At 39.9% G+C, this 17,653-nt stretch overlaps 2 protein-coding genes across 2 annotated transcripts in view; both read right to left on the bottom strand.

The window, feature by feature from the left end:
* Positions 1–17,653, bottom strand: part of CLIC6 (chloride intracellular channel 6) — a 374,274-nt gene that overhangs the window by 263,348 nt on the left and 93,273 nt on the right. The gene's annotated exons all lie outside the window — the stretch shown is intronic.
* Positions 1–17,653, bottom strand: part of MRPS6 (mitochondrial ribosomal protein S6) — a 47,809-nt gene that overhangs the window by 8,097 nt on the left and 22,059 nt on the right. The window contains exon 2 of the mRNA XM_075263513.1: positions 72–211. Coding sequence (XP_075119614.1) covers positions 72–211 — 140 coding nt within the window. The remainder of the gene's footprint in view (positions 1–71; positions 212–17,653) is intronic.

Genomic DNA, 17,653 nt, shown 5'->3' with positions numbered 1-17,653 from the left:
TGTGGTTTGAGCCGTTCATGAAGAGTGTCCCCATATATCCATTCAGATTTCAACGCGAAGTACAAACATACCCTCCTCGTGTGTGGCGCTGGTTGTGTTTGGAGATCTTGTAGGGAAGATTCTTCTCGCCAAGGTTCTCCAGGTTACGTACAATGGCCCCCTTTTCCATTAGGGTCTCTATTGTGCGTTTCAGAGTTGCCACCGTCTCAGGCTGAAAAAAAAGACATTTTTTTAAAAAAAATTAACAAGTTTACCCCCAAAAAATGAGGTGATCTTATCCCCTCATGTACCCTGGATCAGCCATTGAATGTCTTATTGTCGGACTAGTTGAGAAGTTCCTTAAAGCTTCCATACATGATTTTAGTGACACGGAAGTCTAATATTATAGAGTAGCAGCAAAGTCAAACCTATGATTTTATGGTCCAATATTCTTCTGCTATATTTGGGTTACTTTAACCCCTTAATAACCTGCCAGTTTTGCCCCACATTGACCATGTAATTTTTTTCCCCCTCCTTCACTATAACTATGTGAGGGCTTGTTTTTTGTGGGACAAATTATATTGTTCAATGGCCACAATCCAGGGTACAAATATCTTATTGGTTATCTTTTATAGAAGCCTTTTTAATAACGTGATTTTGGTGGTGAGCCAAGCACTTTGGTCATTTTTTTTTTTTTTTCCTGTCTTTTATTGCATGGGTTAAATAAAACAAATGGGTCTTCACGGGCACAGCGATATACAATATGTGTTTTGGGTGATGTGTAGACTCACTGGCTGCCCTATAATGGTATTGGCAACAGGTGATCATGTTTGTGGGTACGCTGATGCTCGACGGAGGGAGCGGTTTGGTAATACTGAAAAGAAGTAGTCAGTATTGAGTCTGCTACCCTAAACGCACAGGATCTTAGATTTTGCAACCCTGGGCATAAGAGGTTCTCAAGTCACATGCTTCACCCGACACAGAACTCCCATGTTGGGCTCTACAGGGTAAATCACCAATGGGCAACCAACAAAATAAAGGACTGAGAGCCGCACATGGTGGTCACATATTACTTATACTCCATATATCCCATTCAGTATAAAGAATGTGTGATCTCCTCTACACTACATATATGACATATGTGGCCTCTGTTCTAGAGAAAGGTTACTGATTAAGCAGAGAGTAATATGTACACAGCACAGCGGAGCGTGGGCATGGAGATATATACTGTACAGTATATAGATAGAAGAGCTCACCAAGGGGCCGCAGGGTGAATTCCCGACTTATGTACCGACATCACAGATAACGGGGCTGACCATAAGGTTATATAAACATGAGGTTTAAGAAAAAAGCAAGCTAAAATAGAAGAATTAAATTTGTTTTTAATAATAATCAAGAAGGGTCTCCCAGTGTCAGACCGAGGTTCCTTGAACCCACCAGGTAAAACGAATCTGTGGTCCCAGCCTCCAACAACCTCACTGTACACTTCAACTTTGAGTGTTTTCTGTTGGACCATTGTTGTATTAGAGCCTGGGTCCACCCAAAAATTCTCTGGTACTCTGGTGAGCCAGTGCGACACTGTGGCATCCTGTTCAAGGCCTATATCTATTAGCTACAGAGCAACTATAAAGTGTACCTGTATGTATAAGGCCTACCCTACAAATACAGCACACTGCTTTCAATAGAAACAGTGCAATTCATTATTTAACCTGTAGGAGCGCTGCAGGGAAATTTAACCAGTTGGCAATGAACCCTTCCTAGTGTACGCTTGCGCACACTAGGAAATGTCAACGGAGGAGGAAATTAATTTTGTGGATATGAAAGCAACTATATTGAATGTTACAAAGATTTACTAAATGAGATACACGATAAATAAGATGAAGATCAAATAAGATGGCTGAATATAACACAACAAAACTCCAGGATTTATTTTTGGCAATTTTTCAAATCCATTTTTTTTTTTTTTTTTTTTAATTTTCACACAAATACCTAACAAAGTTAAATTTCGATATTCTCCTTTAAATTTCCATATCCTCTATTATACATTTATAGATTTGTACAATGAATATCTTCAGGCGACATAGTAGTCAGATGACTTGACCACAAAGTGACATGTTGAAACCATATTTAGACTTCAAAGTATGTCTTCATATATGCCCATGAGCCATTGGGGATGTTCATGAATGGTCATATTTTAAGGTTCCTCCGTTACGGAGGTCATGGGGTGACAATGTGAAGGCGGTCATATCAGGATACAGATGATCGACAATAATACACACAAAAAAAAAAAATGGTAACCAGAGGGGAAGCCCACTCAACTGAAATTCCAGAAGATATCCCAGGCCTGTTGGTTGTCTGAGGTTTCAATGAGCCGTAGGCAGGCGGTCATTACGTCAGACACGTGGTTAGGTCTCTCGTGATGATATTTTGCATGTAAAGGTCAATTCACTATCCCTTTTATACAAAGTTTTGGACCTTCAGACTCCCAATGTACCCAAGGACAATGACTGCCTTGAAGAGGAACTTTCATCCCCTCCACCAACTCCATCTCTTTGTGTCTCTTACCCTACAAAAAAATCTGAAGTGGTACATTAAGAATATGTGGAAGGTAGCAGATAAGGGCACCAAGTAGGTCTCTAGTTTAGAAGACCCATTTTGGATTTTGTTCCGAATAGTTCTCTCTTGACCACAGTGCAGAACATCTACGAAGAGTGTCTCTAGCTTTGGAGGACCTGAACTGTCCTGTATTATGTGATAGTTTAATATTTTGGAAATTAACTGTGCATACTTAGTGTCTCCTGCGGTGGTGCTGCAGAAAAAATTGAACATTTGCTAGCAAGATTCCCTACAGATGAATACTGCTTGATTCATCAACAGGCAAGTTTTCGATAAGACTTTTGTCGAAAGATATCCACCAGTCGTATAATGAAACCTAACCATATGGGCTGAAACGAAAATTGGAACAGCTAGACACTGTTCTTGAAGAGGACCAAAATGACTATGCAAAAAGGTGCACCAAGCAACCAGTCAAGGGAGACAAAAAGGGGATTTGATGCTATGAGGGCACTGGTAATATGGCCAAGATGTGATCTAGAGGCTGAGACTTAAGATACTCAATGCCAAACCATAGTCAAACTGCTACGGAAAGACTAAATTCTGTAGGACTGTTTGAAACATCCACCCTATATCTATAATCTAACAGAAAACGTCAACCTTATGTGGACCAGAATCAAGAACGCAAGAACGGTTGGAACAATTACTCAGACTAGAAAAACCTGATGTACAATCTGGAAGATGTTTAATTTCTTGTGTAAATAGGTGGAACATCCCTGTTGTTTCATTCACCCCTTGTAGGGAGTGGGGGTTGCTCAGGTCCGAGGATAGCTCCAAATGTTTGTCTGTCCATCTGGTCAACCTTAGAAAGTTGCGCAAGTCAGACCCAGATAACTGGGTCTCACCCTCCTCCCGAGGGCGCTGAAATTAAGGATTCCCCTGGACAGTTCCAAGTCCCGTACAGACAAAAACAACAATGAAATTCCCGACAAGAATTTTGGGGTTTTCATTACAATATACAACTCTTATTTTCCAGGTCATTTCAGATCATTAGAATTTAGGATCACTGTATATTTTTATATCGTGTGGGGAGATATTTTGGTTTCCTTTACATCTGTAGTTTTATTTCGGTCATCACAAGAATGATTAGTCAATTATCGTGTGATAACTTTTTAACTTTTTGATGAGTTTTTTTGTGATTGGAATTTTCCATCATCAGATTTTTGTGGTCAGAATATTGAAATTTAGCCAAGATTTGGGGTGTAACAAGAGTGGAGTTGTAGGTCAGTGTCACTGCAGAACCTGTGCAAAGTGTAGGAGGAAAGACACAAGACAACTGGGTTAGAATTTCAAGGTTCAAGCTACCGTAACTAAAGGAAATGATCAACTTTTCTATAATTAAAAAACATGAAAGCCACTTGTAAAATATTCTGTATTTCGGTGAAACTCGTGACCACGTGTTGTGAGGGCTCATCATGATGGGAAGAGTCAGCTGGTTATGAAAACATGTGGAATTTAATTAAGGTCTTGAAGGAAAACACAGGAAAAGGGAAATGTCCAGAATAACAGAAATATCAGTCAGTCTCAATAGCTTACATCTTCAGAGAAGTTGGGTTTCTTCATCTGGATATCTTGTAGAGTTTACAGCTTGGTTCATGCTTGTCATCTGGTTGATGGACTTGGGCTGGTCACGACATATCCATGAATGACCACCTGCCAGGACCACCCACCATCGTCCTCCCAAAGGCCCTGACCTGTGTATTTCTCACTCATTTATATTCATGAGAGGGGGTGTTACCTTCCATCTTGTGGTTATGTAAGGAGATTTCTAAAATGGTGTACCCTAACCGCACCCATGTACCCAGAATATAGAAGTGTGATGTCAGTAGAGTATTAACCCTGTGTATGCTAGATAATATTGTAATGCTGCATACTGCTCTTCTTCAGGTGACTGACTGGTGTAAGGCAAGTCTCCATTTCTCTCTTGCACAGGGTACATTGAGAAGGTGTTGTAGAGACTGTCTTCACAGGCTGGACACTGGTTTCTGGTCAGTGAACATATGCCATAGAAAAGTTGTATTAGCAGGCATGATGGCCCCCTCAAGACACTTCCAAAATACTTTCCTTTGAGATCTTAAAAACAACACCCTTCCAGATGGTTAATGGCCACTCAACTCAAATATCAATTTGATCTAAGAGGGGCTACACAACCACAACCAAGATCCAAACAAAGCTCATAACAATGGGTTTTCCCTTGAATTGTGGTACAATTGACCCATTGTGTCACAGGACTACTTTACGGAACACAATTATCGGCAGTAAGAAAATCCTTCCATGTACCGTATCACGCACATGCTCACAATGTTCTTTTTCTGCAACTTTTTGCATATCTATTTGTGAAATATATTGAAATACAACCTATACTACACTAGTGGGTTTTAAACTATTCTGGTACACAGAACCCGTGGCCAGATCGAGAACGATGCTTATTTTTTTCGGCCTCATTGTTTTCAAAATCCACCACCAAATCAGCATCAAATTTCTACGTGTGAACATCTCTCTCCTAAAGGTGCTACATAACATAATACAGAAGAAGTTGGCAGTGGAAGAGTTTCAACTTTGACATGACATTGTATAAATTGGGGACCATACAAGTCTTGCCTTCTAATAAAAAATGTGTAAGCCTAAAGTGAGATATTCACATTAGATCAGAAGAGCCCACTAATTTCAGGAGGATAAACAAGCATCTTCTGTATACTGGGGCCTCCTGATTCTTCCTCTGGTGTAGATGTTGGGTCATAAAAAGCATCAGGAATATTGGATTTCAATATACCAGATCATTTGTGGTGGTCTGAATGGGTTGGGCATGGTCATAGTCAATCTTATGATTGTGGGACTCGAAGAGAAGCAAGAAGATGTTATGGAAGATGGCTCCTGGGCAAAGTTTGGGGGAAGAATGCTAAAAACTGGGTACAGAATGAAGCTGTTAAAAAATTCTTGTAGTTAATGGAATTAAAATTTGGATTCAAATACAGTATTACGATAGGTTCACAACTGCGCTTGGGCTTCTGTTTTTCGGGTCCACTGGAGGACCCAAAAAACGGAAACCCAATCCGCGTTAAAAGTGATTACCCGTGGACCCCATAGACTGTAATGGACTTTTACAGAACATTCCACATTTTTCAAACAGAATGGGGTATGGAAAGTACCAAGTGCCGGTGTGAACTCCGCCTTAGTTCTGATTCCAGAATGATAAAACATGGCTGCTTTCCTCAAAAACAGCACCATAGATGTTCTTGGTTTGTCATTGGCATTGCCGCCCCTGCCTTATTCCATTCAATGAAGCCTAGATACAATACCAAGTACAACCCACGGACAGCTGTTTTTGGAAGAAAGCAACCAGGTTTTGTAATCCAGGATTAACCCTTTAATTTATAGGGGAAAAAAGGTGTTAGATTATAGGACAAGGCATTAGAGGAAAAGAAATACACGTGTATAAAGATCTGCAGCCGCAGTTGTCCGGACAGCACCTGTTGTTGTACGTCAAGCATATCATTACCAGGCACTGTGCGGATGAACACTCGCATCGTCTAGATACATCTTACAGGAATGACATATCTAGGGCAGCAGCATCGGCCATTTAATGGGACCATTCATGTGTAAAATGTCTCATAAACAGTCTATAAACTTTGTATATCTGAACAACAAGCTGAATACATTATAACCAAATAAAACTGAATAAACGAGGTTCACGAAGCTCATAACATAAAACAAGAACACTGTAACTGGTTTTTACTGTAATTATATATCCGGCTTAAAGGGGATGTCCACCAGCTGTTTCTCCAACTGTGAACTGCGTGAAAGACAGCTTAAGACTAGTCATTCGATAAAGAAGAATTGCACAGCAACCACTGAAGTCCAAGGGCGTCCATGAAATACGTAGACTTGAAGAGTCCACCAGTATAAAGTTATCTTCACAATGGCGCCATGTATTCTGTTCATAATGAAAGCCACGGGGCTTTGCCAGATCTGTATTAAGTTAAAGCAACTACGTCCCATTCGCTTGTATGGGACTGTGCTGGTGTTGTACCATGTAACCTTTGGATGACCAGCACACGAAAAAGGCTACCACATTTGTGAGCACTGCGGCCTCTTCTAACAGCTGATCCCCCCCCCCTAGATAGACCACCCCACAAATACAGACCCTAGGCTAAGAATCCCTCCACACATGCCCATAAATACAGACCCCAGGCTAGACCAATATATAAATACAGACCCCAGGCTAGACCAATATATAAATACAGACCCCAGGCTAGACCAATATATAAATACAGACCCCAGGCTAGACCAATATATAAATACAGACCCCAGGCTAGACCAATATATAAATACAGACCCCAGGCTAGACCCCCACATAAATACAGACCCCAGGCTAGACCAATATATAAATACAGACCCCAGGCTAGACCAATATATAAATACAGACCCCAGGCTAGACCAATATATAAATACAGACCCCAGGCTAGACCCCCACATAAATACAGAGCCAAGACTAGACTTCCTTGATAACTACAGACCACGTCTGGTGTCAGGACATTGCCTCTACAGATGTCTGGGAGTGAAGAGCACTACAGGAATAAAGAGGGGTATCTACAGACAGGATTAAGCTTTACAACTCTTCCAAGAGGGTCCTGGAGAGAGGGGGCAAATATGACTTATCACACCCAAGACTTCAAAATACCAAAGCCCAAGTGGGAATGGGAACACTTGAAATCAGTAGTGTCAGCTATTACTCTTTCCAGATGGACAAATGGGGGGGTCCCCTATGATAAGAGGGAGTAACTAGAAGATATGCAGGTGTTGATGGTGGCAGAAACACATTCAGGACTGAGCAATATGGTTTGTAGGCACCAAAAAGTTCAATGTCATGTGTGCAAACACAACTAAGTCATATCAATGTGTGCCTCCGCAAATATGGCATCATTGCGACACCAGAACACAATGTTCTACCTGAGTCCTCCAAATCCTTTCGTTGAGGTGTCCGTTTACAATAATCCTTAAGTCAATAAATAAAGAGGAAACATCTTTCCTTTATCATCCATTTCCTGCCCATGAAGCTGATGTTTCATCTGTCAATTCCGGTCTTTCTTGTTTGCTCAGCTGCCAAACCTTCCCTTTCCCCCCCCGAGAAATTATAAATCGGTTGTTTATAATGCATGGAATCACTTATTATTACTTTTATACGATAGGCCTTCTGCACATGGAAATTTCCCATAGCAATCTTCAAGACTTGGTCTTCACTGACTTAAAGAGGACCTTTCATGTCCTTGGGCAGACGCGGTTTTATATACCGCTAGAAAGCCAACAGTGTGCTGAATTCATTATGTGCCCGGGAGGGGAAGAGCGATCGGTGCCATTACTGATAGTTCTTCACTGTCAGAAGGGCATTTTTGAGGAACGCCAGTACTGTTCATTGAGTTGACAGTACGGGCACTGGGCGGTAAGGAATGCCCCTCTGACAGTACAGCGCTATGGACACTACTGTAGGCGGTACCGATATCTCTTCCCCCGAGGCACATAACGGGAAAGCAGACTGTGAATTCAGCGCACTGTAGGCTTTCTAGGGGTATGTAAAACCACGTCTGCCCGAGGACATGATAGGTGCTCTTTAAAGGGAATGTTTTACCATTTTTAAATAAATTAAAATCAGATTTTTTAGACTAATATGTTTTTACTTTCAAATCATAGATATTTTATTAAATTTTCTGAGCAGCCTGAGCTCAACTCATTTTTGGTTTTCTTTCTTTCGGGAAACTCTAGAGCCATTGGTGTTTTTTGGTTTGAGATCATTGATGTGTAGCCAACATCTGATAGGGTGAGCATAGTATTCCAGTAAATAAAGTTGGTGGGTTCCTACATGTAGGCAAAAAATTTCCTAAGTGTATAAAGCTTTAGACGTAATGTAGCTGTAAATCCTACAACAGTAACCGCTGACCTTTACAATAACTCCTCCGCCCATACACATTTGTTTTATCTCTACTTACAATCCCTATCGTGTGCCAAAGCTTTTGTAATTCACACTAGTAAACAAGATTGATATCTACACTGACCAATATCTACACTCATGAGCAAAAGGGTAACAATCCTTAGAACTTGGGACACTCAGGCTCCATATCTCGCCATTCACTACAGCTTGGAACGAGACCACCATCATTTATAGACAATCCTCTTGGCCATCTCATACATAAATTTGACTTGCGAATATTTAGCATATGATTAGTTATTAAGATTCTTATTGTTACTGTTTTGCTATGAAAAATCTAAATTTAAATTTCTATTATTTTATTAATCCACCTTTGGATTTCAACACTGCCTGAATCCTCATGGCATGCTCTTGATCACATTCAAGCAGGTCTCAACCGAAATCTTGATCCAAGATCTATTCTACATGTTGGTGCATACTGGTCTATTGACTTGGGTACAAAGTGTGTGTGTGTGTATATATATATATATATATATATATATATTGAAGAGCATTAATGTGTCTGTGTGTGTGGGGGTGAACTGAGGGGCATATAATAGTGTGTGTGTGTGTGTGGGGGGGTGTACTGAGGGGCATATAATAATGTGTGTGGGTGTGGGGGTGAACTGAGGGGCATATAATACTGTGTGTGTGTGTGGGGGGGTGTACTGAGGGGCATATAATAATGTGTGTGGGTGGGGGGGTGAACTGAGGGGCATATAATACTGTGTGTGGGGTACTGAGGAACATATAGTATGTGTAGGGGGGTGTACTGCAGAGCATATAATACTGTGTGTGTGTGGGGGGTGAACTGAGGGGCATATAATACTGTGTGTGGAGGGGGCGTATTGAGGGGCATATAATACTGTGGGGGGGTACTGAGGAACATATAGTATGTGGGGTGTACTGCAGAGCATATAATACTGTGTGTTTGGGGGGCATACTGTGGAGCATTTAATCTTAATTTTATTTTATTTTTTTTAAACTATATTTTGCCCCTCCAATGGTCTAAGGGATAGTTAACTGGCCCCCTGTTTAAAAAGTTTGAGGACCCCTGATCTATTGGGTATAGGATTGCCCCAACAGTCCTATGTAGGCAAATGTTGAAAGAAAAAAGGATGAGGGATTTTTATTTTTTATTTTTTTACTTCTGTGGGTGGTCTGGCAGAAGATTTATCTCCTTTTGAACTGAAGAGCCAGGCATGTTTATGGTGGACACAATAGTGGTAGGCCAGTTAAAATTTACCTAAACCTCCAAACAATTTGACTTTTTGGCAGTATTTGTGACATTAATAAATGTAACATACTTGATATGGATTTTGGAGCCTTTCTGTCAAAACCTGCGCTACAATCCTCTTTATGCTTTCTATATTTGGTGGTTTTGGTGCCTTATGAAAGATGACATTATCGTCTTTTATAGGACACAAATATCACAGTTCTACATTAAAACACAGTAGACGGGGTTAGGATATTTATATGCCGCTGCTCCCAATCAGAACTGCGTTTTCGACAGATGATATCTCTGCAAATAAGACTCCATTTTTATCTCTCATATGACACAAAAACCGCTGTTCTAAGTTTTATAATGTCCCTCAAGTACTCCAGTCTCCGCTTCCCTGCATTATAGAAGAGGTCATACACTTCTGTGCTTCAGTGAAAGAAACAAGGGAAAGAATACATAAGGGACAGAATATTACAAAATTTTATCACAAACTCTGCCAAAAAAATTTTCAAAAAGTTGACCAATACTTAAAATACACTTTCATTTTGGCCTAATTTACTTGCAACTTTTTAAACGGCCTCTATTCTGTACTCAAAATGTGCAAACTTCTTAATATTCTGTTTTGAGATATGGCCAAATAAACTTCTTGGCCCAAAGGCCGGGGCTGTACTTTTGACATTCTGGCGACTGGAGATTCTTCCTTTTTGAATTCCTGTATGTTGGTATGATGACATTTTTCTGGTTTTTATTAGGCTATTTATTACTTTTCTGGGTAATTCCTCAGTTTCCCTACTTACAATAATTTTGCAAAGGACGAGGGCCCCACCTCACCTATGGAATCTCTCGTTTTTTGGTATCATCTCAGAGGCGAATTGCATTTGCTTAGCTGTATTTCTAGGTCTCAGACGGGATAATCAAACTGTGTTTAGGGTAAGGGGCACACGGTGGCTCAGTGGTTAGCACTGCAGCCTTGCAGCGCTGGAGTCCTGGTGTTCAAATCCCGCCAAGGAGCAAAAAACCATCTGCAAGGAGTTTGTATGTTCTCCCCGTGTTTGCATGGATTTCCATCCCATATTCCAAAGACATACAGGGAAAAAAATGTACATTGTGAGCTCTATGTGGGGCTCACAATCTACATAAAAAAAAAATAAAAAAAATAATTAAAAAAAAACTGTTTAGAGTAATGAACAGCAAAGAGGTCATCTGAAGTCACGAGGTTAATAAAAAGTTTGCTTTAATTTGGCACTTAAGGAAACGGTGTTTTTTTTTTTTTAAACTCTGCAAGAACATCAACAATACAAGCTCATGTTTGTTAACTTTCACAAAAAAATTTCACATAATCTGAATGGACAGCAAATACTGTTAACATTTCAATAGCATTAAATAGACAATAAAAAAATGTACGCACAAAACAAGTTTTGTATATCCAAAAGGAAAATTATCCGCATATTTATAGGTTTTCGGTAGCTACAGTCGGTAAATCGTTGCTCTTGTATATGCCTCAATCTACAAACCAGAACGTGTTGGCTTCTCTGATTGGATGCTGAAAATTCTAAGACCTCCCACGAGGAGCCATAATCAAGGTATACCAGAAAGCAAGGAACAGACTGTACAGTATAGCAGGTAGAATCGGCTCTGGCCACACTAATAACATTGATTAAATTTTACCTCAAAGATTATCTACGAGTTACAAAATGTACAATGTTGGGGGGAGAAGGGGGTGGCGGAGGATTGTCCACCAACAACAATGCTGCTGATTTCTAAGCTTCAAGCAGATATCTTTTTAACCCCACCAACATCAGGTTCTTTGTTGAGAGGATGGAAAATTCTCAGACCACCTGATATCTAGAAGGACATTCCATATGTCTGCCATCGAAGTGACTATACATGGTCCAGATTTCTAATCTAAGGAAATAATCCAGAGAAGAGACAAATCTGAACATGTACAGGACACATGGAGCTTTTTGATGACCATATGTGCTTGATGATATTAATATTAAAAAAAAAAAATATATATATATATATATATATATATATATATATATATATATATATATATATATATATCTGAGTAAATAAAGTCCTCATCAACTCGTAACATCGCCAAGGTACAGTCAAGTTTAGCCTGACTTGTAAAATTCCTGAAGAAATGAAAAAGGTGAAATTTTTCAAAAACAGATTTTGATGGTGGCAGTAAATTTTTGAGCCAAGAGCCCAGGTATAAGGCCTTTTTTTGTAAGCCCAAAGGTAGCTGTACAAAAAAAAATGGAAAACGGGGACATGATTAATTGAAACATTTACCCGATGAGAAGACGGGATTCAAAAGGCACAGAAGAAATATCACCAATGTCTGAAATGTGCATTATGGTTAGGGTGATACCAGAGAGTATAAAGCTTGTAAGGCCATCAACTCAAGATTTAGAAGTGACAACCACTTCTAGGAAGCCAGAAATGTGCTCACAGCAGTTGTCAGCTTCCTTCACCCACTCCTCTTTGCAGGGGGTGGTTGTGATCATAGAAGAAAGCTGTACCCGGGTTAAGGAAATCTTTATTTGGATGGGAAACATGTAATACTATATTGGGCCTGAAGCTCGTTGACAGGGCTAAAGGAGTTGTCAAGATGCTGGGTTTTCCCAGGCCAACATTGTTATTTATTTAACAAGTTTCTTTTCTTTTTCTCAAACCCAGGACTTTGCATATGGTAGGCAGACAACCTGGGGGTTGAGCCACAGACTCAGCCAGGGGGCCACAGACTCAGCCACCGACTCGACCATTCTCAATGGGAAGATTTTCTCTGACTACAAACCTAAATCCTGATTTATATATAATACATTTTTTGCTATATAGTAAATGCTATTAAAAATTTTTTACTGAACAAACAACTTTTTTTCTCCTCCAGTTGCATCTAAAGATAAATTTGAGATCTCTACCGATTTCCTCTTTCTAGAGATCAAGACATTGCAGGAACTTAGATGACAGATACATTGTTAACTTTTAAGCCATCACAGGACATTCTAAGAAGCAAATTTGGAGCTTTGGATGTGAATGGAGCAGGGCTAGAAAATAAAGCTAAATCTTCACTACGTGGATTTGAATAATAATGTTGTAAAAAGTGGATGCAAGCTGTATATTAATGCATTGCACTTTCACCCTAAAGATAAAGATTAAGGATACATATCTATCGCTTGAGGTCTGTTCACATTTAGCAGACAGATATTTTACAGAGTGACTATACACAAGGATACCCGTTACATCGCATGTGAATGATTTACAAGCTGGGGCAGGGGAGAATTTTTTTTTAATTTTTTTTTCTTTTTTAATACTTGCTCCTAAATTGTTATAAAGACAGGTTGTTACAACACTGAGGATTCCGGTACTTGGTTGTACAATCCAAGGTTAATAGGTCAAGAGACTGCAATCCATAAATATACTAAGAATTATTACACATCACATGTTTACGATGAATTTTAGGCAGCGATACAAAGACATAACATTGAATGAATGATTGTCTCGTGAGCGGTTTCATAGACGTAATGCAGATTGTCCCATCATAGTCCATCAAACGTTTCCGCAGAATGTTGTATCGAGCAATGATTTTTTTTGCCTAAATATCTTTGAAGGTTTGCCAAGTTCCGCTGTTAAAGTTCTCACCTGTCTTTAGTCTAATGTATACAGGCACTCCTAACAGGGTGAAAACTGACTAAGCCCAAAAAATGGCGATCTCCGTCTGCAGACATCGTATTCAAACACAAAAAAAAAAAAAAAAAAAAACCACTAACATATTAACCAAACTCCTATATAGGGTCCCTGATCATCATCAAACCAATCCTTAGGAGAGACTATCTGTATTAGATCGATGAAATCTAACACTCAGGTCCCCCCCACCAATCCACTGTTTGGAGTGCTTGTGGTGCTCGGATGAGTTTCACCTCTTCACAGGCCAATCACATCACGTCCATTGGTCAGTGACGTGAATGGGAATGAGCTGCAATTCCAAGCACAGCCACTATTTAATGAATGGCGCTGTGCTTTCTAAGCAGTGAAGAGATCACAGGTCTTTTCCAAACCGTGCAGCACCTTTAATCAGCCGATCGGTGGGGATTCTCTATGTCAGACCTCACTAATCCGATAGTCTATTCTGAAAATAGCTCATCAATATAGTCTAGGAGAACCCTTTTAAATCCACAAATATAGCGTAGGCTTGCCACTTACTACACAACAATGATTTGCTATGACTCCATACCAAGTAGCAGTATATAAGAGGATCTTTCTGCCACTTATATCTGGATTTAGCCAACCGATCCATTAATCCTTTAATGGGCACTTGTGCGGGGGAACATTATATATTACAAGGTATCAAAAAAATTGATTGTGCTATAGTCTGTGCTCATCACTAAACTGGCATGAAATCTCTACACGGTGATGCCCATGTGCTTTACTGGCCTGCCAAACCTACCCACAGCCCCTTAAAGGGGTGGTCTTGGTAGCAGTTCATCCTTGTAATGAGTGAATGGGCCAGGTTCCTTGTAGTTCATAGAGCATATAGGCTGATCTTCGGTGAAAAAAAAACTGGATCGAGCCCGATCCTTCTTTCACAACATGTGCCATCAAGAAAAATGATCAACCGGACCTGCCAAAATTGGCTCACCATTAAAAATGCATAGTCTCTTCATCTTCTCATGTTAGAACAAGAGAGAAGGGTTCACTAAAGAGTGCAAATACAGTATACAGTACTCTATAATAAAAAACACTACTAAAATACACATTACATTGTAATATAGAGGAATAAGACAAAACTAGAGTAAAACGAGAAAAATCCCCACAAAAAAACCCCCAAAAACATTTACAAGAAGCCACTGAAACATATACCGATTTCAATTTACATATTGCTGCTTGTAGTTAAAGTATAGCCATTCTGTATGTGTCCTCTGTCCATTATATAAGGTTACTTGTCACCCACAGGGTGTAGAAAATGGCCTTGGCCTAGCATGGTCAGTATGGTAGGGTTTGCTCGGACTTATACATTGATGGCCTATCCTTGACAGATGGGGGTCCAAAACCCCATTGATCAGCCTCTTCACTGAATAACAAATACAGAGCTATAAATATTTTTGGGCTGAGCGGTTGCTGTACCATGTGACCAATGAAAGCAACGTCATAGGTACAGGGAAAAGGCCTCGATGCCTGTGAACAGTGTTCCATTTTCAAATAGCTGATCGGTGGGGGTTCTGGGTGTTGGACTCCCCCCAACCCAGTCCCATATTGATGATCTATCAGAAGGTCATCAATACGTAAGTCCTGGAAAGCCCCTTTCTTAATTTTAATTATTGTATGAGTACAGATTCTGGAGTTTAAGATGGTTTCTCCACTCAAAATTTTGCTGGTTGCCCTTACTCTCCAACCTTTGGTCAGACACATGACCTAAAAGCATAGCGGTAATTCTTCTGAATTTTATTTTAGTATTGAATGGAAATCAAAATCACAAAACTCCAAAACAAGTAGCTTAAACATTACTTGTAGATATAGAATTGGAAATTGTTGGGTATTGCTTTCCTTGAATTTAGGAGGACGATCTGGTAACCAAAGTGAGTCCTACCGGGTAACAGTCATGAGCAGGGGCCATCTTTTGTAGTGTGTAGGGGGTGCTAGCCATTCTTTACAAAAGTTAAGGAGAGAAGTTCTCTACTAGACCGGCGAAAAAAAAATACAGTGGGAGGAGTTTACTATTCCATCTATGCCATTAAACTGGTGTAGATATGGCGGATCTTTGGTGCATGACCATTTACTACACCAAAGATGTACCACTTTGCTCCTTGGCAAGCGGGAAACAGAGGCTGGCCAGTGAGGTCTTGCCAAATTTCCTGAAAAGTGGCGCGAGTGAAACTGGTGTAGACCTCAGTTCAGGAGCTTGGGACCACCCGTGGTGCACCAGAATTAATAAGGTGAAGCCACATAATACTTCTGGTGCATCTCGAACTTCCAGGTAAATGTCTGGTCTAGAAAGCACTAGTCTTTATAAAACCCCCTTCCCACCTAATATTTTTGTATCATTGTTGACCCACCATGAACAGTATCGAAAAGAGAATGCCGGTCTAAAAAGTTGGATGTCCATACTGTACTAGATATTCCAGCCTTCCTACATGACCCACCACATGATTAAGAGCAACAGCAATACTGAATACTCTACTACACAGTAGATCTGAAACTTCGATTTGATTCATCATTTGGCGCAAGTCATGAATGAATGTCTACGTAGCATTGAGTTGTAGAGTTGGCGTCAATTTGGGTGGAGTTGGAAAAAAGTTACCAACTCCAAGTTTGTTTGTTTTTTATTTTAAATTGTTTATTTAAGAGAATTTTTTCAATAAAACCAACTCCAAGTTCTAATGAAAATGGTTAATTATATTTATTATAGAATTGTATAATTTGATGTATCGTTCGTTACATAATTTACTTTAAGAGAATTTAGTCTCTTTCACAAATTAGAGGAGCTTCTGTATGACCATGGTGGTCAGCCATAAAGAACTCGGAATCAGATTTTTTAAACTTCTTGGAATTCCATTCTAAATTCTATGAGGGTCTCCAGAAATATAATATATCCATATAAAAATGTGTTGACTACTGCAAATTAAGGAATACAAGGCTGGACTAGATCCAGTAGATGGACATCCAAATCTTTTGAGAGACTGGTTGCGATGGACAAACTGCCTAACAACAGCAGGATTTCATATGAGTCCATCTTAGATCTAGGTCTTCTGCTCAATGCCAGATTGACACCAAGTTGAGGGAAAGGGTGTTTCTCCAATAGACACAATAACTAGAGGTTCGCAAAAATTGACTTGGCAAAAGTTCTCTAAATCAGAATTGTATATTTGACAGATATTCAGATTTTTTGCATTTTTTATTTCTTACCTATGACTAGAACAAAGTGCATAGAGACTACACACAACACAATAAGCCTAAACATGTGCAATGATGAGGGGGCTCGTAATCCAAGTGTCTCTCTTAGGCTCTGTTCACCTCTACATTTCATTGAACATTGAAAGTAAAGGCTTCACTAAAATACGCCAAATGATGGAGCCTCCAGCGCAAATGTGAACAAAGCCGAACACAAAAGTTCTAGGACATCGCTTTATGGAAAGACCAGACAAGGTAAACCCATTCCTTGGAAACAATTGCAGAAGACATCTGAAGATGACCACACACTCGTAAGTGGCCACCACTAATAATAGCACTTCTTAAAAGTAGGAAATAACCAACTTCTTTTGTAATCATTTTTCTCGGGAATTTTTTTATTTTTTTAATTGTAGTAAAGAGATCAGACTCATGAGATTTCAGAACTTAAGTCGGATTGGAAGCAAGTTCGTACATTTTAGGCCACACGTTGGTCGCTGGTTAAACGTTATTTGGTTGCAGCCATAGTTTTATGGAAACTTATTTTTCCCATTATTTCCATTTTGGCAAATTGCTGCGAAGACCAGAGTGGGACGTAAAGCAGAGCTGCTCTATGCGGTTTCTGTAACTCCCACAGTGGTAAGTGGTAACAGAGCTATGGAAACGGCTCTGCTTGCCTATAGCTCCTTTAAGTCTGGTCCAGGTGGTCAGGACATATGAGCAGTGACTTCCACTCAAACACGCTGAGACACTGAACCATGCCTAGTGGGCCAGTGCACGACACCGGGATCATCTTTCATGTCCTTAAAAGAGTTGTTCGGGGAATTAAATTTACTAGACTTCGTCCAGTGGTTTCTTCACGCTGGACAAGGGCATATTGGACAGGGTACCAACCCCAGGTCATGTGATCGGACCCAAACCTTGACCTCTCCTTCCTTACTAGCTAATTATTTAGGTTATGGGACTGACTTTGGGAAACTAGC

This window comes from Leptodactylus fuscus, chromosome 2 (genome assembly GCF_031893055.1).
Source record: "Leptodactylus fuscus isolate aLepFus1 chromosome 2, aLepFus1.hap2, whole genome shotgun sequence".
NCBI classification, from domain to species: Eukaryota; Metazoa; Chordata; class Amphibia; order Anura; family Leptodactylidae; genus Leptodactylus; species Leptodactylus fuscus.
Note: the sequence above shows the minus strand (reverse complement) of the source record. Positions and strands in the feature narration are given on the sequence as shown.